At 36.6% G+C, this 26,910-nt stretch overlaps 1 protein-coding gene across 3 annotated transcripts in view; it reads left to right on the top strand.

Annotated features, from left to right (window-relative positions):
- ARHGAP15 (Rho GTPase activating protein 15) overlaps positions 1-26,910 on the top strand; it is a 638,248-nt gene that overhangs the window by 12,212 nt on the left and 599,126 nt on the right. For 2 of the 3 annotated variants that reach the window (XM_030916186.1, XM_010353830.2), the window contains exon 2: positions 14,909-15,087. In XM_030916186.1, coding sequence (XP_030772046.1) covers positions 14,923-15,087 — 165 coding nt within the window. In that variant the 5' untranslated portion in view covers positions 14,909-14,922. Of the gene's footprint in view, positions 1-7,667; positions 7,764-14,908; positions 15,088-26,910 lie in introns of all 3 variants that reach the window. The other variant, XM_030916185.1, reaches the window with a different exon arrangement.

The raw sequence follows: 26,910 nt of genomic DNA, 5'->3' as shown, positions 1-26,910 counted from the left end.
AGACAGATCTACTAGGGTCCTAGAAAAACGAATCTGAGAAGAACATATAAACATATAAAAGGAAACTAGGAAGTCCAGAGTGTACGTTGCTAACCCAGTTAAGAAGTCTTTCGTCTTTTTTTTTTCTTTCTTTCTTTTGTTTCATTTTCCTTTGGGGAAACCAACTCAGGATTCCATATACGTAGGTTGAGTGAATATCCCAACTCAGTCCTAGTTTTGAAAGCAATTCATATTAGTGCATCTACCCTGAGAGCAAGGGTGACAGAGGGGAATCCATGTGCCGACAAAATGCTGGGGAGACAAGCAGCCGTGGTGCTGTCCACAAAGAGCCTGCTGTATCTGTATCCTATGGCCAGCTGGCACTGAGCTTTAGGTTTGAAGTCTGGCATTAGCAAAGGGGATTAGCAAGTGGGCAGCAGGTTCAGGGTGGGAAACCAGCTTGACAAAAATCTGGAGACCAGTCAGCATGGCAGATGTGCAGAGTGTACACATCCTGGGGCAGGGGTGGGGGAAGGTGAAATGCAGTGATCTGACTTCTCCTGACCATGATGAGCTGTATCATGCATGCATCTGGCAGCTTTAGATGTGGAGAGGTAAGCAGAAAACACAGGAATCCAACAACACTTGGGACTTGGAGTCACAGCCATTCTAATCATGGTGGCAAACTTGAACATACTGGAAATGCTTATGGCCTGTGGGAGTTCAAGGCAGGGAATTTCAGACAGTGCTGGATGAATATACCAATTTCAATCCTAATTCTGAAAGCAATTGGTATTAGGGCATTGAATTAATGAGAGCAAGGCATGGGACCAAATGTCTATAATGTCCTAAGTACAATACAGAGCAACAACACTGACAAATATGGTGTCTGACTTTAAGGACCCCACAGTCAATTTGGGCAGAAGAGACACACAGCTCAAATAGAGAACAGAAACCAAATATAAAGCAGGATGTAATTATCTGCCTAAATAGAATAGAAACAGTAAAGAAGGCAGAAAAAAGAGAGGGAGGAAAAGGGGAACTTGCTTAGCAAGAACAAAGAGCACAGCACAATATCCTACTCGTTGTAACTAATGTCATGTTGAGAAAATTGTAAGAATAAATGAAGTAATGCTAATGTTTGATGATCCTCTTTCTAAAGCTGTAGTACAACTGCGAATGCAAATGCAGTCTCCTGGTTCTGCTCTTCATTTGCAATATTACCAGCTTAGATTTAAAAATAATGAAATACTGAAAATAATATTGACTTAATATGCAGTGCAATCACCATTCAACCCATACATCAGAGGAGCAATGTTCCTAGGGGTGATTGACACTACGAGTCACAGTCAGGAACATCTCCAGGCCAGTTGGGATATCTGTACAAGATAAATGGGTAGCAGAGGACCTGTAGAGAAGAGGATGTCTATATGACGCCTTGTCTGAAGGATGTAGAAGCTGTCCACCAAGAGCTGTCTCTTACCATACATACCTGGATCAGTTTGCCACATTTTATGAATTTTCAAGAGAAGACATATAGACATCCTTTTCTGTTTTTTAAAAGTAACAACCCTCATTTTTCAATTGGAAATTGATTCAAAACATTCCAAAACATTGTTCAGGCCCAACAACATATGTCTGTGGGTTGAATTTGGTTGGCAGTCTGCCGATTTTCCACCTCTCCTTGAATTTATAGCTGCTCCTAAAAAAGCAGGAGCAGAGGGTAATGATTAGAGAGAACTGGAGTCCTCCAAATAACTTCTGTATATGCAATAAATCCTAATAAATGTTTAGAGACTGACTAGAGCATTAGATTATTCTGTGAAAAAAAAAAACATCCATTTATGTATAGCTTCTTCATTTAGGTCCTTGTTGTGTCTGTCTAGCTTGCATGGCTGGGCTCATTTTCCTAACTTGAAAGAACAAACTTTCTTCTGCTGCCAACCCTCCCCAAAGCATTTAAAAAAAAAATCATTAAAAGATGTCTCTAAAAGTTTAACTTGACTAAGTAATAGCAAATACATTTATCTTTGCATCGACTGTTATTTTTGAATGACATGATGCAGGGTATGGATCAGAATGTGTGGATGTACTGTTGTAAGGGAGATGAAAGAGAGGTTTGCATACCTTGTGTTGTGATAATAACAGTGGTAGCCATTTAAATTCACATACATGTGTGCATGCTCACACACACACACACAAACACACACACAAGAAACCCACCAGTGAGTGCACAAGATGGGGAAATGTAGCTGGGGCTTGGTTGCATAACCCATTTCATCACACGTTTTCTCCTTTAATAGATTAGATTCTCTGTTTCAGACGTGGTTATAAAAAAGGATATAAGTAAATAAAACAAGATGGAGAGGAAAAATATTCAATAATTTTTAAATTAAATGGATAGTTCTCCCAACCATTTAGTACTCTAAATATTTATGCATTTTTTACTTTAATGTGTCCAAGCAAAAATCCTGTATTTCACTTTGTGAAGCACCTAAATTTAGACAGAAATTTGGCTACAGTAATTCGAATTGCAGTAGCACCCAATTAACTGGAACCTATTAGTTATATCACATATGTAACCATCTCCTCCTCTGCCTCTCACCTTGTGGGGAGAGGCCTGGCAACTATACTTTGAGGAAGGAAAAACAAATTAAACTTGTTTAAGTGGAGTATCTAGCCCCCCAAATAACTCCTAGATTAAGGTTCCTGAAAAGACAATTGAAGCACTTCGAGAGACCAAAGGCATGAAGAGAACCTTCAGTTACTCATCCTAGAAAGAAGAGGATACATTTTAAGGTGTACAATGAACATAGTATATTGTATCTCTTATCATCAAAGACAAGGATTGAAAAACTCAGTAAAAATTTTCAATTTAAGTATGTGAACTGGCAAATATTTTTTCACTATTTTGATCATCTTGGCTTCTTGAAAGGAAGCCTGAGGATATAGTATTTTGTGGAATTTTTTTTTTTTTTTTTTTCTCCACCAAACTTCCTTTGGTCTTTATCAAGGAGAACTACTTTCTTTTTTTTTTTTTTTTTTTCCTCCCTCAGACAATTACTTGAACCATCTCAGGGCTAAATCATCCACCTCTGGAAAAAGAAATAGAAAGCCATTAAGAGACTGGAACCAACTGCACAGTAATAAGAGTACATGCTAAGTCATTCTATGCAGAACCTACTGCAGAAAGCAATGGAACTGAAATTGAATGGGCATTCCCATACACTAAAGTTTTAACTTTTATTTAAGTTCAGGGATATATGTGAAGGTTTGTTGCATAGATAAACTTGTGTCATGGGGGTTTGCTATACAGATTATTTAGTCACCCTGTTATTAAGCCTAGTACCCATTATTTATTTTTCCTTATCATCTCCCTCCTCCCACCCTCCAACCTCCAGTAGGCCCCAATATGTGTTGTTCTCCTCTATGTGTCCATGACTTCTCATCATTTAGCTCCCACTTACAAGTGAGAACATTCAGTATTTGGTTTTCTGCTCCTGTGTTAATTTGCTAAGGATAATGGCCTCCATTTCTATCCATGAATCTGCAAAGGACATGATCTCATTATTGTTATGGCTATATAGTTAGTATATATCTACCACACCACATTTTCTTATCCAGTATATCATTGATTGGCATTTAGGTTAATTCTGTGTCTTTGATTCTGTGACTAGTGCCTCAATGAATACACTCATGCATAAAGGGATGATTTATATTCCTTTGGGTATATACCCAGTAATGGGTTTGCTGGGTTGAACGGTATTTCTGTCTTTAGTTCTTTGAGAAATCGCCATGCTGTCTTTTACAAGGGTTAAACTAATTTACACTCCCACCAACAGTGTACAAGCATTCCTTTTATGAACTATTTTTTTAAGTGCTGAAATCGATGTTATTTTACTCACATTTACCAAGTTCATAATATACATAAGCAGATAAAAAGTAAAAAAGCATTCTTACACTCAAAGTTGTGCATTGACCCAGATTGCCTAGGATCTCTTTGGGTATTTCTTTTATGCAAAACACTTTATTTTCCAGCAGTATTTATGACTGAATGTTGGTCTGGTTGACAAAGTACCATATTTTAATTAGTCTTAAATAGAATATTTACAGCATCATTTTCATGCACCTATGTGTCTATGTATCTATTTACTTACCTACTTAGCTACCTACTCATTTATCTCTCCCTATTTTCAACTATGGACCATACCCCTCCCCCTCACCAGCATATTCTAAAGTGAACTTTCATTCCCAGGAAAATTAATTAGAGCAGTAATATGAACAAATGAAGATAGCAGCAATGGACTGTAAAACTGAGGAGACACTATAGTAATGAGTAACCATTTTAGAATAATGCACATATAAAATTTAAAAATAACTTATATAACCCTTTATAAAAATAACTTTTTAAAAAGGAGTGCAGCTGAATCCCTTAGGGATTATGACCAAATATGCAGTTTCTCAGCCTCTTCCTCATTCTCCTTAAATGGGAATATCTGTGGAAGTTTCCGTTAAGTCTGCATATTTAATAAGCTTCACACATTGACCATTGAGAATTACTACTTTATAGCTCTCTTTCTTATCACTACCAGAAGCATGTGCACATTCGGAACTGGTTGAGTTATGTCTGACCCTTACTCTCAGGTGAAACATTACCTTAATACAGACAATCTTTAATTCTAGTGGAATGGGGTTTTGTGGATTCAACAATAAATTATAATGAGTGATCTCATCTTTTGGTCTGGGCTTGTGATGTACAAATCAAGTGCATTCCCACCTTATTTACACGTCCCAGCGCTTCAGTGGGTCACCTCTTCCTCACTGGGCATTTGCTTTGTCCTTGACCACAACTTCCTTTGCTGGTAACCTGGTCGTTCATTGCCTCACTCTCTTGCTAGGTTTGAGGTTCTACCTTTCTATTGCCAATCTCCTTTGTGGGTAATTGAGCTAGACCTGAACAAATAACCGGAATTGAGAACTGTGCCACCTAGCAACAAACCTCCTAGTTGATAACAATCCACAAATCTGAACTTCTCAGTATCCCCCCCTCAGATTGTCAATGACTGTTTCTACTCACCTGTTGTATAACTCTTCCTATTCAACTTGTATCCCCAGTTGCCAATATTTACCTAGATTGTGACCGCAGATCTATGTAATTGCTTGACACTGTCAGCACCTTTCAAACTGAACTTTTCTTCATCACGTGTGGCTAGGAGAGCTCTCCAGCAACTGGTCGCTTCAGATGAAAAGCCAGTTCCTGGTCCTTTCAGGAGAGATAACAGGTCCTTCCAATTTATATATGTGTAGGGGTATGTGTGTCTGTGTGTATATGTGTATATATATAATATATATTTTATGTATAATATATATCTTTCTTTCCATATACAATATATATATGTGTGTGTGTATATATATATGTCTCACACCAAACACAAACATTATTTCCAGATGAATCATAGTTCTAAAAATAGATAAAAGTTGAAACAACAACTCATTTAGAGGAAATCATGGGAATAGTCTTTGTTGCCTTGAATTAGGCAAGGGCCTCTTAAGAGGGCAATAAAAAGTACTAATCATAAAAGGAAATAAATAATAAGTTAAGCAATATTAAAATTAAGGACCTCCATTAATGAAAATATGCCACCAAGAGAGGGAAAAAGCAACCCACAAGTGGGAAAAGATAGTTATTGCAACAAATATATTAAAAATATACTTGTGGTTATAATATATAAAAAACTTCTATAAATCAGTAAGACAATGACAAACAACCTGATTTAAAAAACAAGCAAAAGTATTGAACAGGCACTTCACAAAAGAATATTGCATAGCAATCATCTTTACAAATAAAAGTTTGACTGAAATAAGCCCAGCAAGAAAAAGTAGACTCTTTAGGTTTTCATTGACATAAAGTTCAGAAATAGGCAAAACTCAGAAGACAGAAGAATGATTAGCCTTAGTGGGGTCAGATGGGTAGTGAGTGGAACAGAGCTTTGGGGGGATTCTGGAGTGCTGATAATATTGTGTTTCTTGGCTCGGCTGTAATTACAAGAATGTGTTCAGTTTGTGACAATTTGTTGAACTTTATATGCAAACATAGGCATGCACACACACACATACACACAAGCTATTTAAAATGTATTTTACTCATAAATAATTGAGCAAGAGGGAACTGATTTTTAAATGCATTAAAGGAAATACTCTGAAAACTTTTATTTTAATGATATAGTCATTGTCCTTCACAACAATAGACGATGACATTAGTGTCCCATCATTAGACATGCCCTTTTGGCATTGAAATTCAATCTAATAAATTCAGAGTTTGGAGATGAGCATTAGGGAAAGATGAATAGATACAACAGCAAATTTGCTAAATAAAACAAATGTCAACCATATTTGAGTGCTGTCAATTACTGATTACTGTTAATTACTGTCGAGTACTAATTATGCATTGTGCAACTTCCACATATTTGAACCCTGGGCAGGCCAAGATAGAGATAGCCCGGCGTAACTGCAACCAATGGGTGATTAGATTTAATCTGTCTGATAAAAAGACTTTGCAACTGAGTCAAGCAATTTAAGAAAGAAACACTACGGAACAGGAAATCCCAGGAAACTGAGACAATCACAGGTTAAAATGTACTTTTTGCCCTTGATACTCTCCCAACAAAGATTAGAGAAGTAGCCTGTCCCAGCGAGGATCTAGGACTCCGTTTGTTTCCCCAGTGTTTCCTAACGCTGTGGCTGCTGAGCAACTTGTTCTAGAGCTGATATTTTCTCTTTAAGTGACATTTCATCATCAGTGCCCTAAGATAGTCACCCTGTTTTCCCTTAATTGATACTTGTACGCAAGAGGCGGAAAATCGCTCAGCATTTCTTGCTAGATTAGGTCAAAACTGACAGAGGAAACAGAGAGAAGATTGCATTACTTATGCCCCTTATGGCTCTCATCTGTATCTAAGAAGATTGCCATTTTATAAAATTTCTTATGCTCCCTAAATGTAATTACAATGGCGCAGGCATTTTCTTCCTATTTGTGTTTCAATTTTTTTACTACCTGCCTGATCAACAGAGGGAAACTCAGACACAGTTCCACTAATCTTAACTTTATTTTCCTTATATCTCTTTAATTAGATGCAATCGCACCCTAGAAACCTTTTCTTTCAATGCTTTGTTTAGTGATTCCTGTTAAGTCTTTACCTTTCTTTTCATTTGATCGGTGACCAGAAGCACTGAACTTGTACCTAGATGTTCAAAGTGAGGTACCTAAAATTCTGGAATATTTTTTCCAGATCACAGGGTGCTGTTTTCGTAAGATTAATGTTTACAAATAGATACTGTAATATTTATTCTGATTTAAAGTTAATTAAGAAGCATCCCAAGAGCATGTTATGTATTTATTTTGCAGCCTCAGGGGTCAAGGATTCTTACTTGTGGATTTCTTTTCATCAAGTATCTTAGAAAGGGGTTATACCTTAAACAAAATCATCAAATTTCCCCAGGATCTGTAAGACAAAATCCCAATTCTTTAATAAAAATAGACAGGTTCTCCTAATGCAGCTTTAATCAACCATAGATTTCCTACTTAGCCACCAACATTGTATCATCTTGTGTGGATGTTCACTTCTGTTTTCCTTAAATCTTGTGATCTCAACCTGCACTGCTCTTGATATCCCCTCTCTGCCTTTCAGAGTCCTGTTTATCATACAGCATCCAGGTCTAACATCATCTCCACCCTAAAATCGTCTCCAGTCCCATTCTCCATTGCACTCGGATCAGACTTCATGGTAGGCAAGCATGCTTGTGCTTAACTCTACTGCACGGTGCTTAATAACTTTGCAGAACCCGTGGGATGTGGCAAAGTCTATGTCTCAGAGTAGAGGCTCAATAAATATTTGAAGTGTAAAATCAGCTGCTTTGTTCCCAACAGGATGGAGTTTGAAAGGCTAAGAGCTAAGAAAGATCAAGGTTGCCTACCACACACTTATTCTACTTTCAAAATATATTTTACTTGACATTTTCACCATTTAAGATGGCCATGTGCAGTGATAATAACTGTATTACAATTTACCATGCAGCAGACTTGTCAGACTTTGTCAGTGAATGCAGCAAATACTCCAGATTCCCTGCTATAAGTTAAATAAATGCAAAATCTTATTATAACATTTCCTATATATAACACCTGCCCAGTCAAAGACAATGTTACCCGATGGGGTGGCTATGGTCACATTCCTTTACTGTGATCTTCCTTTCTCATTATATTCGACATTTTTTGAAACTGAGTTTTATTGCACTCTCTCAGCTTACAGAAGCGGTCGGGGAAATTAGACTTAATAGAGATGTAGAAGCCACAGGGAGAAAACAAAAGGAAAGTGAACTGGAAGGAAACTGAAATTAAAACGTTATTTTGGTAAATGGCTGCTGTGGTGGAGACAACAAACAATTGCAATGAGAGTTAATTACTGACCTGTCAGGAAAGTGTGACGCCAAGGTTGTGGCACACATTACTGGAGCTACCACGACCACAAGTCATTTCCACAGGGGAACAGACTTGTTCTATCACAGATCAACATAAGACCTTTCTAGGGGATAGAAATGAATTTCTCGGAGAAATACTATTTGTCTGTGGAGTTGCCATGAGCTCTTAGCAGACCTGGAGAAACAGCTCCTCTCGTACACGCAGAGAAGGGAATGGGGTCATGTCACCACAGAAAGTTTGTGCATGTTTAGGCAGAGGGGACCTTGGCTCCTTGTGGTGGATGTGCTAAATACACAGCTCCCTTGCCACAGAGTGAAAACCCAGGCTAACACTCATGAAATAGGAATTCCCTGAGTGTATGGCCATTGCTTTCCTCTGAGATTTTACTCACAAAACTCAGTGATAACGTGTGTCTTGCAGAAGCATCCTTCTTTTTAGGGAAAAATATCAAGTACCTAACAAAATCTGAAACTCAAGAAAGGCTATTCTCAAAGCAAAAATCCCTGCAAATTCTAAGATTGTGATAAATTTGGTCATTTTTTAACAAGAAGAAGACATAGGGCTATTGGGAAATAGAAATACGGTGTTTTTCACACTAAAAAATTATATGAATCTCCAAGCATACTTTAATACTGTCCTCAGAAGGCATAAGAAACATTGTTTCTTTCTGCCTCTAAATTATAATAAAATATCCATGGTTTATTTACTCTAACAAATATTAGCAAGGGTGAGTTACACATTTTTAAAGTAACAAACTTGGTCAAAGACATTTTCTTATTGACAATGCTTTGCCAGGCTACATACACTGGTATATACTAGGTTCCATATTTGTTTTACATTTATACATTCAACAAACATTTAAGTCTTTATTATTTTGTCAGGAAGCACAGGAACATTTACGAAAGATTAAATAGAAAGACTTGCATGATATATACCTAATGTGGCTATGCTATGATCATTTTATCTGCCAGATGTTCTTTACATTTCTTGTTACCTTTTCTTTCCATACACAAGGTCCACTTGATTTGGGGGTCTATGGCAAAATCAAGGATGCTGGGTGGTGTGGGCCCTTAGTGCCGTCCTAGAGTTATTCTGAACAGGATGTGACACCTTGGGGATGATGTTCAGTATACCCAAGCCTACATTTTCTCTGTTCAGCAGCATAAAGATTATGTCATAGTGCCTATCCAGTTTTTCCCAGCTCAAAAATTTCTTAATATAGTTTTACTTTTAATGCTGTTGATGTGAAAGAGATGTCAAAAATACACATTCTAACTCAAAAGGGCAGGCTGCTGAGCCTTAGTGTAGTTAACAGAATGCAACAAATAATTGGGAGAGCAGGTATGAAATTTATGATTAGATGAAATATCATGTTCACTCCTATTTGCAGTATGAGTAGGGAAATCAAGCCCAGAAGCCCAGGACACCATCAAACCACGTAGGTTGAGCAGAGCCAAAGTTCATGTTGCTCTTATGAAGTGCATTCTCATTACTGCTTCCTGTTTTTAAGCAGGATTGAAAGGAGAACTAGTGCAATATCACAAGGTATTCTTGCTCTTCTGTTAGTACATGTAAAATCAGGAAGTCTAGAGAAATAGTGAAGCCAGTCTTAAGTGATTTACATTTCAATTTCTAACTCAGGGATATTTATTTGGAGAGTTTAGTAAAATCAATGGATAGCTCAAACACACGCAAAATGAGCCAGTTCTTCAATATTTTCATTAGTTATTCACCAGTGCTCTGTATGCCTCCTGTAAGAACATAAACACATAAGGCATCAATGTTTTCTCTAACAAAACTTAATAGTAACGATAATGATGATGACATGAGTGGGTGACACGTTCTAGGAAGAACAAGGGGAATACTGAAGAGGCACACAGATCAAGCAAAACTTAAACTTCATATGACTTGAAGTTAATAAGCCTGATGTTACTAAATTACATAGAAATAAGCATAAGCAAATATTATTGATTTTACAATCTACTAAATTTAGAAAATTGAGGGTCAGTGAGGATTGAAAACATGGGTGGAACAATAGAATATAATTTAACATCCCTGTGAATATTTTTGGAATAATAATGCAGAAAGACTCACAAAACTGGAGTTCTGCATTCTCTTTCAGAGAACACCCTGCAATTAATACAGATATTCCTGTAAGGACAACCACTCCTAGGTTCTGAAAGCCAAGTCAATATGGACTCTGGGGTGTGAGGGTTTCTTTTGAGTCGATGTTGAGCAGGCTTTGCAATGGAGTTTCTTCCCTAGAACCTTATTTCATAAAGGCTAAAAAATAAGACCACCGTGGCGGGGACATTGCATCATAAAGCTCTAGGAGGTACCATTTTCTATAATGCAATGTTAATGTCCCATCCCCAGTCACAGATCCTACCGCCCCTGAATTTATGTAAGGGCATAAATAGAGTGGACTGATCAATGCTCTTCTACTCTAAGACAGTTCTTTCATGTAGCCAGAAGAGTTTCCAGTTTGAGATTCAGTTAAATGCTTCCTTGAGAGTTAAGGGAAGGTCTGACTGATATAATATTGTATTAGCTAGTCTAATTATCCCCCTCCCATATGCATCTAAGTGATTCATAGGTAGGGAAGAATGGATGATGGAAATTTTTATAAATTTTGACTCTGTATTTAGATTAAGCCTAAGTGAATGCTGCAGTGGGTGCTCTGGCAGCTGAAATATGAAAGGATTATAGGGTGTCTACTAGAGAAAAAACTGTTAGGATGTAGGCAGGGGGAAACCAGGGAGTTGAAAGGGAATAAAGAAAGGGCTCTATGTGGGACCCCAAAACAACATGCAAAATATGGCCTAGAAAGAACTCTGTCTGCTTGGAATGAGAGGCTCCTAATGGGATGAATGAAAGGAAATCATCTCTGAACCCACAAGTACAGCGGTTACAGGTCCCACAGCCACTGACACAGCTGTCGTTATCATCCTGTTAGATTTCCATCCTCAACCGTCCTCCTTCTGTCCTGCAGCAGGGCTCTGCTTCCCTCTTAATTGATCTCCATTCTCAATTCATTCACAAAAAACACTGTGTGTTATGTATGTCCAGGACAACACATATTCTCTTCTTCAGAGTGTCTAGAATACCAGCCTCTCTGGTACTGGTTGGATTAGAAGCGATGAGACTCTCAGTCAATCATTCAGCCAGATGAAAGATAAGCAAGATGATCAGCTATCCCCACAGAGAGGTCAAATGCCATGTTCTCTATGAAATCCATTGTTTCTTTCTTTCTTTGAACCTCCCTGGTACTTTATGTTCCCTTCATGACATATTTCAACACCTACCTTATAATATCCCAGGTATCTGTACACCTTTGCATTGCTGAATCCTTTGCCAGAAATGTCCAGCCTAAACTGACTTAGCTCTGGTGTGATCTGATCTTCTCTTTCTGACTTACTCTCTCTTCACCTCCCACTTCCACCTGAGTTTAATGCCATTGCTCCTCTCCCCACCTGGGCACGGCCCTATTCTCGGTAATTATTGATTGTTTCTCTATTGCCCTCACCAAACTCCGAGGCACTTGGTAAACAAAGATTATCTCTGGTCTCTAAAATGGTGCCTGCCACTTAGGAGAATCTCAATAAGGGTTGAAGGGGTATATGTATGTCTTCCGTTGATAGAAATCTTTAAGACGAGGTTTTGTGTCATTTTGCTCTGTCTCCCCAGAGCAACATAGTGGTCTGCAAAATTATAAATACCCAAAGATTTAACAATAGAAGAAGAATTATGAAGTAGTATCAAATCAATGACCTTGCAGAACAAAGTACGTGGGAAGCAGAATAAAGAGAACAAACTGAGTGGAGAGGGTGTCAACAAAATGTAACGGCAGGGTCAGATGGAAAAGGAAGTGAGGACTGGAGAGGAGACAGTGAGCAAATTAAGAGAAATAACATTAACATTGTGGTAGGGAGAGAGATCAGCCTGATGGAAAGATCTGAGAAAGGAAAATCTTGAAAATATTTTCCGCAACCTATCCCCAAGAAAACAGAGGTGGGGAAGCCAGATAAAAGGCTTTGTAAGGAATCCAGCCTTTTGACAGTAGCACATCAAGAGGCAATTTATGGTTTGATTGTGAAATCAATATAGGAATGCAAATTTTGATTTGACACTGAAATTTGTGCAGCTTCTGAGGAAGCAACATGTCCTATAAATGGTGCATGGTTGGGCTATGTAAACACTGTGGCTAGATGCTCTTGACCAGAAGAGAGTGGCTTCAGCCTGAGTGATTTCATCCACCAATATTACAAACACACTGTCCTTAGAGTTTGAATCTGCTGAATAATGTGGGAAATCAACACTTGAATGCACTCAAAGGAGAAACGATTTTTCTAGAAAATATACGATTTTCTTCTTAATATGTACTTCAAATTTTTATTTCATATGTATTGAAAAAACTCTTGCATTCTCAATTAGATACTTTTGAATAATACATTACTCATGTAAGCACATAGAAAGGAAAATAAGAGCAAAATAAATTGACTAAGCAATTACTAAAACAACTTTTCTATAAACATCTTTGTGAGTTATAACTGAAGAATCACAAAATGCAATTGTTTAACGTACACAATTTGTTCATTTTTAATATGTGTAAATGCCTATGAAACCATTACGACAATCAAGGTAACAGACATATCCGTCATCGCCAAAAGTTTGTTCATATCTAATGTGATCCATACTTGCCTCTATCCTTTCCCTAAGGAATTACTGATCAGCTTTCTGTTAGCATACCTTAGTTTGCATTTTTGAGAATATTATATAAATGAAATATACCAATAAATCTTCTTTTCCTTCTCCTTCTCCTTCTCCTTCTTCTTCTTCGTCTTCGTCTTCGTCTTCATCTTCCTCCTCCTCCTCCTCTTCCTCTTCCTCTTCTTTTTTTCGGCTTCTTTCACTCAGCAGAATAAATTTGCAATTCATCCATGTGGTTTTATGCATCAATAGTCTGTTCCTTTTTATTGTTTATTGTTTTCATTGGGTAAACCAAAATGTGTCTACCTATTCACCTATTGATGTACATATGGGTCTTCTTTTGGGATTAAAATAACTGCTCCTCCACCTCTTTCTGTCTGCCTGTTTTACTGGAAACATTGTGAGTCTCTCTGATCCTCATTTTTTTCTATATAAAATATAGGTTTAATGGCTATTTTATAGGAATTTTTTGAGAATCAACCATTGAGCACATTGCTTAGCACACAGTAGATACTATTAGCTTCTTTTCTAAGTTGTAGTTTAATTACCTTACTAGGATTTATTGTAAACTAACATTTTTCCTGCTTTCAAAATGTTTCCTTTTCTATTCATCTTAGTGTCTGCCTGCTTGGCCATTAGAATGAATGATTCGAGCCTCATTGTCCAACAAACATGGGGGTAGCTATACACTTGCCTCCTTAAAACATGATTCTTCTTTTGGATTATATTCACTCCCATAACTGACCAGTCACAGTTTTGTTCACTGTATACAGTGCTCGGTGCCCCCTATAGGATGTCTATTAGGTTAGACTTGGAGACAAGAATCAGTCAGGAAGAGGGCTGTTTCCAGAAAATAAGAAAATGTGTTTGTATTGTAACCATTCTGTTTGTAATGAGATGCTATGTTCACTTGAGGAACTTTTGGGGAGGGGCATTTGGAGAGGATTATGGATGAGGGGCTCAGCTAAAGCTCTACCAGTCCGCCCTCTGGTGCTGCCACAGTTTAGTTCTCTTTGTTTTCTCCCTCCAAATTCTATTTTTTCTCATTGCTGCTCCTTTAAAGTGTGGCCATACTAAATTTTCTTGCCTAAATCAGACTCCTTCTATTAAAATAAATGGTGCTGATTTTTTTCTTCATATTCTTTATAAATATGATGTCCAACTAAGCTAGCAAATCTAGTTCAGTTGGCAGATGGCAGTGGATGAAGGAATTTTAATTTCCCCCTGTGGCTATTGTGAGTGGAGGTAGGGACTCTGGGGTCTGTTTTGCTCTGACATCAATTTTTCTTACTTAAATTTGACCTTATTCATAGAGATTTTTGTTCACCAAGAAAGGGTGCTGATGGTAGCATGTAGGGGTAAAGTGGGTAATAGACCAATGAAGTTGTGCATAAAAAAGCACATATCCTCAAGACGATTGGTTGGCAACATCATTTCTATATAAGGAAAACTGTATCTCATTGCTGTTAGGAGTTTTTTAATGGAATTAAGAATCACAGTCTATCATTGTGCTACCTATAAACTTCTGAAATCCTATGTTATGTACAGTGCTATCCACATATAAAGGTCCCAACTGACAAAATAACTTACAAAGGAACTACTTTTTTCTTCACCACTGAGAGAAGTGAAGACTCTTGTTTATCAACTTTTAATATCTTGATGATTAATAGGGACACTCCATGAAGAGTTTTTCATGGAAAAGCATATGTTTAGAATAACATAATGTATTTTATATTTTCTCAGGATAGCACTATAATATGCAGAAATCTACAAATTCTGATACTTCTTTGGAAACACTGAATTCTACCCGCCAAGGCACAGGAGCTGTGCAAATGAGAATCAAAAATGCCAACAGCCACCATGACAGGCTCAGCCAAAGTAAATCCATGATCCTCACCGATGTTGGGAAGGTCAATGAACCTGTAAGTCAAATATTCCAAATATCCCAAGTTCGTTGTCATGCAGAATTGTGTAAAAAAAAAAAAAAAAAAAAAAAAAAAAAAAAAAAAAAAAAAGGCTAATTAGTCTTGTTTTATTTGTTTTCCTAATGTGCATGAGAAAACTGTTTCTGTAATGCATTTTATCTTGTGTATTTATAGTCATAATAATATCCCCAGTTGCAAGAGAAGAGCTGGGCTTAATCCAGAGTGATAAAGTGGATTTGGAGCTAGACTGAAGAGCACCTTTGACTCATTTTAAGGGCCTCTACTATCATGCTTCAGTGTCATAAAAATAATGAGGTTATGCTAGCATGTGGTGTTTGTACTTCCAAATACAGTACATCACTTTGAAAAGCCAGAGGCTAAAATTAGCTAAGAATGAATTGAGGAAAAAAAAATCTTAAAAAAAAATGTGAAAATCTCTTCCTTAAAATCTCCCTATAATATACGATACTGGAAATTATGATTTGATTTGGAGTGGGCTTAAAGGATTGAAATGCTGTGGCTATTTAAGGTTTGGAGAGGAAGCCATTTTGTCTCGATAATGTATCATTAGGAAGATTTGAAATAAAATAGTTAGAGATGAACTCTACTGCCAATTGTGTCGCTGGCCCTGCATGCATCCTGAGCCACTAAACCCACTGATTGCGATGAGTCTCCTCTGTTTAATTTTCTTCCATAATGGTGGTAACTTGCAGCTGAGGCCATAGGATGTTACAAAATTATTTATGTAATGTTAGCCACTCTTTTGGAGCCCAGATCTATTTTGTTTCTCACAGTGAGAGCAAGAGCAGGGAGAAACAGGTTAGCTGGGGACAGGCTGAGTTCCAGTCACTCTGCAGAAACATGTGAGCTATTAATTGAGTGTTCTGTTAATATCATGGGGGCCTATGAAATATTCAGCTTCCTAACTGAGTTATTAAATGAGATAAACTTGCTGAATAGCATGTTACCAATTGCATTTATTCCCCATTTTTCACTCAAAAAATTAACCCACAGCAATCTCAGGAGCTTGAGAAATATGTGATTTTAATCATTCTTTCCTCAGGTGTTGTAGACAAATTTAGCATGAGGAAGCCAGTGATTATATTTGGGGAGTGAGAACTACATCCTTAGATAAAGTAACTAATGAGATATGCATTTTCCTTTATTTACTTTCTCATTTAAAAGTATTGTCTCCTGGGAGGTACAACACGGCCAGCCTGACTTTGCTTTTAAACTAGCTAAAATGTTCATCAACTATGAACTTGAGACAGTGGTTAGAGTAAAGTATTGGAATCTCTATAATGTATTATCGGTGAGAACTGTACCTTTGAAAAAGTTTAAAAGTTAAGTATATTTAATGATGCCTAACATATTTTATTGGCTGTGTTTAACAAAAGGCACTATGCCGCAGTTGTTTTTGACAAGCATGAAAACATCACAGCATGAGACTGCAAAAGGAATTATGGAGAGAAATTACAAGTGATCCATCTCTCAATGAATTATCCACCTCAATAGCCCGCAGAACTCAGCTACCAATTAACACCTACTTTATTACATGTTGGGATGTACTTAATAACTTTCATGTGTTTATGCACTATTACCTTGACTGATGCCTCTTGTACAATTAGGCATAATTGGCATATCAATATGCAAAAGTTAAAAGGATTAACCCTCTTAAAACTAATGAGCATTTCTGTATCCAGCTGCTAAATGAGACAAAATTAGCATTTTTCACTTTTGGGCAGGATTTTATCATGCAGTTTCTCATTGTTGATATTACCTTGTTACATAACTTTAGTTTGGGGGGTTGTATGCTGGACTGCTGGAGAATAAGAGTTTTCCAAAGTTAAATTAGCTATAATTATTCCAGCTTTTGTTTCCGCATTCTTAGCCTGGGCAATATGTATTCCTCGATAAGGAACAAAAATAAAAGTTACTTTTGGTTATGTGTGCTCAGTGCATAATTATATAAAAGGGGTATTTTAGTGAGGATGTGTCATTTCACCGAGAAAACTTGGCTCAGAGATACTGTATTGAAAGCTTGCCATGGCACTAATTTTCTTTCTGTCTCAGTTCTTTTCATCTCTTTTTTCCATGCACAATTTTCTGACTAGATACTGACAGAATGTAAAGTATTTTGGCATATTTATTCAAACAAGCCTGTTAAAGTTATCTGCTCAAGCTAAACTAAGAACTTGATTTTTCAGAAGTTGGGTGGTGGGGTGAGGTCAAGGGGAAGATTTTGAATTTAGAGGTGGGAAGTGATGGGTACTAAAAATGTGTGCACAAATTCACATGCAGTAGGGTTTGCTGTAACAGAAGCGCATACATGTAGTCTCTACAGAGAAAAATCAAAAGTATTTAGAGATCATACATATGTCATGCATCCTACTTAATATATATGGCATATGCATACTACTTGTTCACTAGTATAACAATTATGCAAATCTAATATGACTTACTGGACTATATAATAACACAAGGATCTGATATTACATTCATCATGACTTAATTCATTACAAAAATGATAAAAAATTTTCTAGGGTCAAATCAATTCTGTAATTTTCTCATAAATTCATAAATTCCTCTCATAAATTTTGTTCAATTAAAATGTTTTTAATGTGACTCTTAACTTAGAACATAATACAAAATTCTACTGTAAATGTAAAAGCTTTGATTCTTAGTATCTTAATTGAGGAGTACTACGAAATGTCAATATAAACATTTATCCAACCCTAAGCTATGCAAACATAGGTGAATTTACTTGTTAAATTAGAAATTTTGATAACCTAAATGTTACAGGAAAGCATCTCAGTGAAACAGATATGAATCCTCCATTAGTATTTTATTGGTGATGTGCATCATTTTCGTTAGACATCAAATAATCATTCTAAAATTCGGTTAATAAAATCAATGCCTTTTCAAAATTCAAAGAGGTTACTTTTTCACCTGGGAAATGTTGGAGAGGTGGGCAGTTTCGAGAGGGGGAAGTGGTTTGCAAGAAAACCGCCCATCTGAGAGAGAGATCTGGAGAGCTCCCTTTGGTGGGGAAAGTACAGTGTTTGGTCTCAGCGATTTGTTGTCCCAACCTGAGCAACAGAGTGAGACCTCGTAAAGGTAGACAGCTTATTTACTAGAATGTGCTAAACAGAAAATCAGACAGCTGAGGACCGGTAGATGGGGGCAAGTGAACTGTGCCTGTTTAAGGACCAAAAAGACGAATGTGCAATTCAGCAAATAGTGATTGCAGAAGGTTTAATGTGGCTTTGATGTTATTTATAAGAGAGATGCTCCTGCCTAATACACAGTTTAGAATAGATATTAATGAGGAGTTTAAATAGCCCGAATCAGGAAACTGCAGACATATGATTTGCAGGCGAGAGTAGTTTCAGCATTTAATGCTAGTGTCTTAAGCAACAACGTGTATGAATATTCACCGTTTCCATCTTGTAAACCCCACAGAAGGGCATTACTTCATTCATGGCCATCATGAACAGGAAAATATTTTTTTTTAATTGGTGTTCAGATAAAGACTTAGGTGGAGCCATTTTTAACTGTGAACATACAAGATTCCTTTTACTTCCATTAACAGACTGTTTGTTCACTTTTAAAATATATTATCAGAAGAAAAGAGGAAACAATTTTCTTTTGTTTCTTACTTCTGTGATTATCGGATACTTGCCAAAGTTGTGGCTAGCCAAAAAGGCAGACATAAAAATTGCTACTAAAAATATAAACCTTCTGTTTAGTAGAGTTTTTAAGAAATATTATGAGATTGTAGGGCTTGTCCATGTTTACTTCAAATCAAGCTTATAGTTAGGTTTGAGGCTTTGTTTGTATAAATTGTCCTGAAGTGGATTCTGATATTTAATTAAAATGACACTAAATCACATTGAATTGATAAGACTTGGCATCTCAAACAAAGGTAATTGCCCGTATTGGTTTTGTGCAAAAATAGCGCTGCTTGGAAAATGTGCAGCCAACACAGACTGTCAACTCCATTTATAGATCAATATGTGAAAACCATTGATCAGGCAGGCATGTGTAACAGTAACACTTTGCATTTATTTGTTGTTTTTATACCACATTAAGGCTTACAGGATTATAGGATTCCTAAATATTTTGACTTCCTCATAAATATATGATCTGTTGCATGTTAATTAAATGAGAGTCTGCAGCCATTTCTAAAATTGTTTTTAGTTTGATGATTTCCTTTTATTGCTGTGGATCGTATGATCTGAAAATGGATTAGTTTCCTTCTGCATAAAGATTATTAAAGCTTATTTTAATGTGTCCTATTTAGTGTAAGATTTGTCTGTATTTTTGCTTTGAAAAACATAGATACAGACAATTATGTTCTCGTAGCGAGTGGCTGATCTTTTTTTATTAACTGGACATTCTCAGCGCTCAGGGTAGAATTATTTCCTGACATATTTTGCACACCATGTAGATAACGGGTTGTCTTGATTTCCCTGATAGAATTTCTTTTCTTTCTTTTCCTTTTGTCTAGCTCTGTAGTACAGGCATCTGACCAAACATTATGTAGAAAATAAACTGATCATCTCAATTAAATTCTAGACACACACAAATATAATTTAAATTCTATTTTTCTGATTCAAGAACAAGCCTTATGAACTGTTCTTATACACTGCATTCTTCAGTTAAATCTTTCTTATCTCATCAATGTAAGGACAGTGTTTTGTTCCTAATCTTTATTGGACTATTGTGGATGACATTTGTAAGCCATTTTGGTTTATAACGAAAAGCTGGAGGACAGTGGAGTGAGACTCTCCAAAGATCCAAGCCTCTGATATGACTACACAATAATGTGTCTTCCACTGCAATTTTCTTTACCACTGAGATGGCAGTTTTGTTGAGATTTTTAAATATTTTCTATATACATTAGGAGTACTGCTTTCAAGACAGTGCTTTTTATACAATATTAGAATAATAAAAGAAACAAGATTTTAGAAACAGCAACAAACAAATAAGCATGAAATTCAATGGTTTTCTAAGGTATTTTGCAGACTTGCTGTAGAACAGATGAAAAAGTTTGTCAGCTAGAATTTTGACTTTTACACAATGTGCCCCAGGGGAGAAGAAGATTCAAAAACCACTGGAGATTTCTTTCCTTGTCCTTGCCACGCTTTGCCATCTCATGCTGTGAAAATCTTTAACTCTATTTACCAAGCACAAATTGGACTTGCCAAGAGGTTCAGAAAGTTTATGATGACAGTGAAGAGTCCATACTTCAAAGAAAGAGCTAGGGCTCTTACATCCACATATGTGGCTGTGCCGTTTCCATCTTAACCTGAGCATAGCAAAATTTGTTTATAATCTCCTACTGATTGAACATGGTGCTGAATGTACATGAGATACATTTTTTTAAAAGTTAGTCCTCTGATTACTAATTTGAATCCAAAACTCTAACCTTGTTAGCATCTGGACTTATTTCCATAATAACAACCCCTTCAGAACCTACAAAGTAATGAATAATTGACAACAAATGAAATGTTTTGATAGTTGTCGGCACAAAGCATGTTTAATGTTTTGTGTTGCTTCCTAGCTAATTATGTAGATGACACATTTGTCAGACCTTGACTGCCATTAGAAACGTGTTTCCAGAGGGGAGAAAAACAGGCTATTCATAGAGTAATTAACTAGAATGCTCAATGACCTGTGAGAGATTCAAATCGCTGCCAGTTCAGACATTGTTTTGTTACAGAGCAGAGGGGTAATTAAAATTCCAAATTACAGTCCTATGATGGAGCATTTGTTTGTTGACAGTATACTCTTACTCTAGTTTGTTAATTTTTTTTTAAATTGCTTCTAATCCATTTTATAGCTTTAGGAGTTCCGTCTTTGAATTTACTGACAGCTAATATTATGGTAAATTGTACTTCAGTTGAGTACTGCGTGCCTCACAATTTCAAGGGACCACAAGGTGGGTGGGATAAAATAGCTGCTTCTCAAGACTGACAGATCAGGTGCTGTCAGCAAGAATGCCTCTAACATGGAATATCTTGTCAAATACTGCTTCCAATTCCATATGAGGAGGAAATGAACTAGTGGAAAATACAAAGGTAAAGAGGAAAGCAACAATGAACAACTAGAATGGAGCAAGAAAGCTACTCTCCCAATAAGAAATGATTGATGAAGTGTCCTGTTACCGAGGAGGAGAGAAGAGTGAGAGCTGAGGATGATTTGGGAAATGGTGTTGAGATTGTGGTGCTGAGTTCAAGGCAGGAGATGCGGCCATCTGTAGGAGGGCTCACCTAGATCACCCAAAGGGTGGCATGTTTCACAGTAACACCTTTCATCTCAGGTCAATAACAAACCATGGAATGACAGGTATCATTCATGAGCTGTTTCAAGGAAATACCGGGATAGTTTACAAATCTAGAGGGCTAAAGTAGTCTAAAAAATTCAGTTCCAGTGGAACATGTATTTAGGTTGCTGAAAGTGAGAATATAGTTTTATTAAAAAGATCTGACAGAAGTCACACGGTGTTTGATGTAGGCGAACTGACAGAGGCATCCAGTGAGCGCTGATTATCCCGAAGTCACTGTCAGCTAGGATTGATTTTCACTTTCTCCGTTTATGTAACAGTTCCTGTAATACAGCTGACCCCAAATCACGTTACCTTGTCATTTCTCTGCATGGATCAAGAAGAGATGAGCTGAAAATAGCTAGACACTGACCTTGAACTTACCAGAAAAGTGAGAAGTGACAGTGGGGTTTTTCTGTAGTTCATGTACAAAGACGAAGGCACACTGTTCCTCTGTCAAGTTCACTGCAGCAGCACAAGGGGGCAGAGCAGTACTAGAGATTACAGGTAACACAGCTTCTGCAACAGCATGGAAAAAGACTCTGAAATGCAGAGTTAGAGCCAGAGGTCTCATTTTACATCTTAGTGTAGACATAAAGGAGAATTACTGATGAATCAAAATCTCGGGTCCCGTGACGTTCATAATCAGTAATCTAAAAGTGTACATTCTAATTAAAAAAGGTTACCTAATACGCTGCATGCCAGCAACTATGCTTTTCCACTAAATTATTTGCAGCATTTCTTATTTAATTCGTATATTACTCTTAACTCTAAAATAACTTTGGAACCATAGTCAATATTATTAAGAGAGTTTTAATTTATGGCATACTCCCAAGGTGATATGTGTCACTTTACATACAATTGTGTCAGCAGATGGGAACATTCTTTACATATTTACCAGGTATTAACACCCAAAAATTAAAACTGGAGAGTGTTTAATGGCAGTGTGCACTCACAAACAGGTAAAAGGCAAGCTAGAAAATGGTGTTTGCTGTTTGATTTACATTTATTTATGTCTGTACATCTTCCCATTTTAATACCTGCCTCAATTTTCAAAAATGTATTTTAATAGATCATCATTATAACCTTGATTAATCTAAAACACAGTGTGTCAAATATTTATCCTTTGCTTGCTAGCACTTAGTTAAGCTAAATCATTGCTATACTGATGCTGAATGTTTCTGATAAATGCCACTTTAAAATCTTGGCAAGTGAAGCAGAGAACTGAAGCAGGTTGAGAAACAGAAGAGCAAACACTGACTCAATTATCCCCCAGGTTGTAAGTGCCTTATGTAATGGCACGGTAGCATCTTTGCTTGTGTGATGGCACAATAACATTTTTGCAGGCCTCCACAATAACTAGACTCTTTCTTGTATACAGTAGATTCTATGTATGTGTACATGTAGTATATGTATATATACACACACATTTCTTTATATAGATATATAGAATATATACATATCTATGTATGGATACATATAAATATATGGAGAGATGTATATGTCTATAATATATATTTGGACCTATTTTTATATTCCAGGAAAAATCATAACATATATATTTATAAGCTGAAATATCAAGATTGCCTCAAGGTTCTTCTTCTGTAAATATAACTCAGGACAAACTGACAATAAGAGCAGAGAAACAAATAGACTTCCAATATGTTTCAGGGATAAAATAAATAGGAGATCATTCTATTGCAAAGAATGTGGCAGAAAATATTCAGAATATCTGTGTCATCACAGAAATCTATAGTACCTAGTTTTTGCCCTCTGGCAGAAGAAAAGCACAAGTCCTCTGACTTAGAAAGATTTTCTATTTGGAGGAGGCAATATAAGTGGGGGCGGCGGTGTGTTTATAGCTATAAAATTTGTGTGTCTAAAAATGACACCTTCGAAGGCAAGCCTGAGGAACAGTTGCATTCCTTGAGAATCACACAATTACTTTGCCTTTCTGTGCCTCAGAGAGTACAGTAGAGACCTCTTGCATGGCCTCTCCTAGGTGGTAGGAAACCCATCCCTAAACGGTTGATTAACCTCTGTTTCAGAGGTCAAGACAGACATAAAGGTGTTGTCTGCTAATACACTTCCCCAGAGTTTTGTTTTTTGTTTTATTCTTTTTCTTTCCACTGCCTTCAGTGTGCAAGGCTTTTAATAAGGGACTTCAGTCCCTGATGTGTTCAGATTCGGTTTATTGTTACCATCTGTTTAATTATCCTCTCAGGTTTGTGTTGGGAAGCATTAAAGTATTTTATCCAGCCTTTGAATCCCTGTGTTCCTAAAGAGATGTGGGTAAAGTACATGTCAGTTTTCAAAGAGCATATTAAAAACTGATAAGCAGAACCATCTCCAAACAATAACATGTAAGGCAAAGGCATTTTTTTACATTAATGCACTTACAACTAATTAGCAAATGTACAGCAATGTGGCACTCTCACGGAAATGATGCCATCTTCTCTACATGCAATCTCATATGCTTCTCCTTTGAGGTGATGGATTTTTATGATTCCTATTCACTTCCAATGCACTGACAATAAGTTTATTGGGGGAAGAGATATGGAATTTGATTTGTAATAGGACATATAATTGTCATATGTCAAGCAGATTTGTGGATGTGCTAAAGTTAAACATAAATCACATACCCAAAGAAAAAGGACAGAATGTTTGGGGAAAATGAAAAAACCCAGGGAAAATTCAGTTATGTGATTTTTTTCTCTTCTTCCTCTTGACTTTCCTCCTCGTTATTATTATTATTACATTTCATGTCATCATTTTTATTACTACATTGCATGCTTTTCTTTTCTGGAGCAAAAGCAGCATGTTGCTTCCAGTAAGCACTATAGTCACCATTGTATCTGGTGCAGTTTTCCATGTGCAAATACCATTGATAACAAAAATTACACTGGATGACACAGACATGTTATCAGTTTATGTCCAAATTATTTTATGTATGACAGTTACTGAAATTTTTTGAAACTATAAAACAAAATTAAGTGTAAATGTGTAAGTAGCAAAATGTTTTAGATGTCAGACCGAACCCTGAAAATCAAAAGGAAATAAATCATGCTTTTACTTCCTAAATCAAACAAAGAAGCCAAATGACTAATAATTATTCCTCTTTATGCATCCCTTACACGGTGATTTCAATAAACTTTTTTTTTCTGAGATTCCAAGATGTTATTAGATTAAAAATGTATTTGAAAGTGTTCAAAAATGGTAGTTTTGTTTTTATGTAAGTACCTTTCCACAGTACCATAAACATAAATGACCAAAGTACTGATCTCTTTTTATTCCTTTACGAAGAAACCAATGCTGCTCTTGCCTTATGCTCTTACATTATTTTTGTGAAGGAAGAATAGTGATGACACCAACTTTCCTCCACTACTTTTGGATACTAAACCTGCTTTCTTTCCCACAGGGTAAAATAAAGCTGCTGTCTTCATATTACCAATGAGAAGGGACATGTGTCTCCTTGCATTGAACTGTCTCAGATCATATCATGTAGCACAAAGTGACCCAATATAGGAAGACAGGAAAACAAAGTGACAGTTTTGTTTACTCTAATATAAACTCCAACATCAAAACATGGGGCAAATCCTAGAGGCCCACTGCCAGATCCCATGAATTAAATAGCAAGAGCTGATATTCTGTACTTAAAAAAATGTATTCAGGGGATATTCTGTAATCAGCAGCGAAAGGTTAACAAACAAATAAGCTTAGCTCAGGTTAGACAAACTGAGTGTAACTATCACTGTTTTTAAAGCCATGAGAAAGTGAATCTGGCTGATATTTGATAATACATCACACACTGTGGTCTTACCTATTGATCACAGGCTGACAATGGGTAACCTTTCATGGCAACTTCCTCTTTTGCTATGAATTATTGACAGTGTTAATGCCAATAACACATGATCAAATAGACAGGAAAGAAATTTACATTCCTGGATGTACTATCCTTAACCTCCATCCCTTTAACATCAAGAAAGACAAGAAAAGACAGAGACAAGAAAGAAAGAAAGAAAGAAAGAAAGAAAGAAAGAAAGAAAGAAAGAAAGAAAGAAAGAAAGAAAGAAAGAAAGAAAGAAAGAAAGAAAGAAAGAAAGAGGAGGGAGGGAGGGAGGGAGGGAGGGAGGGAGGGAGGGAGGGAGGGAAGGAAGGAAGGAAGGAAGGAAGGAAGGAAGGAAGGAAGGAAGGAAGGAAGGAAGGAAAGAAGGAAGGAAGGAAAGAAGAAAAGAAAAAATGTCTTCTTTCTTGTCTTGAAAATGCTAATGAATTAGCTTTGACTTTTAGACAGGTTATTCATGTGACATCCTAATAATTCTCATCCACAACGCAATCTGGGTAATATAGCCCTATATTTAAGGGAATCTTGCTATTGTTATTTTCACCCTAGTGTCCTCTAATAATTTATAGATCCTAGGAAATTTTACTCTAATGGTGTGTCCTAAGGTATCTGCATTAATAATTCCTGCTCGCCACGTGGTCACCATCTCAATCCTGCCCCTGTGTGTGTCCCTCTAAGAGTCCCCAAAGTGGGAAGTAGGAGAACAAGTTTCATCTATTCATTTCATCTATTTATTTATGTATTGGTTCATTTTTATTGGCACTAACAGTATGTCAGAGACTCCTTTGAAGGCTGGAGACATAAAACAAAAAAGTTTCTCTGTCCTCTAGGAGGTTACATTCAAGTGAGGTAGAATCCTTACCTGGAATACCCCAGACTCTGCTGTTAGCTACCTAGACATCCTCATTGCCACTGCCACCACCACCTCTTCACACTAGTATTAGTGTCATGTACCTTGCATTTTACCAGAAATACTGTACACCATGCTTAAAAATGGCCTGTAAAAAACAGATGTTCACCTCCGGTAGGATGAATTTGTGTGTGTTGTACATCTCAAATGACAAGCTTTGATTTTTCTAAACTTCAAATTATAAGAGTTCCACCTGATGTTAACCTGCTTTAAACTCCCTTGCACACTTTGACCTATTTCCTATGTCTCATGTTTGGTGTACCCAAGCTATTGAAGTGCTTTCTTTGGTAACAAGTCAAGCTGCTAGTGTTCTTATCTGGTTAGATTTATAATGCCCCTTTTATTCATCATTCTTTCTTTTTCCTTCTTCTTTAGTCTTTTTTGAATTTCTGATAAACTTTTCATTGAAGTTGAAATAACAATTTTTATGAATACAAATAAAAATGTTAATGTGTTTTATGTCTATAACTATTTTTGTTTCAACATGAAAACTGAACACAGACACAATTTAAACTTCTACAGAACATTCAAAATTTCCAAGTTCTTGACTTAAAAATTTTACTTTGATCTTTGCTACTGGAGTCTGACCAAGCATTGTCCTTCAAGTATGCATAATTTATAGGGTTGATTGTGGCTTGTACATGATCTAATTATAAACCTACCAAAGCAGTTTTTATCATTAGTGTTGTTCTTATCTATTCTTTGTTCTTATCATGCCATTGTAACCTTTCAAATACT

This window comes from Rhinopithecus roxellana, chromosome 14 (genome assembly GCF_007565055.1).
Source record: "Rhinopithecus roxellana isolate Shanxi Qingling chromosome 14, ASM756505v1, whole genome shotgun sequence".
Lineage (NCBI taxonomy): Eukaryota > Metazoa > Chordata > Mammalia > Primates > Cercopithecidae > Rhinopithecus > Rhinopithecus roxellana.
This window is presented reverse-complemented; position numbering and strand designations above follow the sequence as displayed.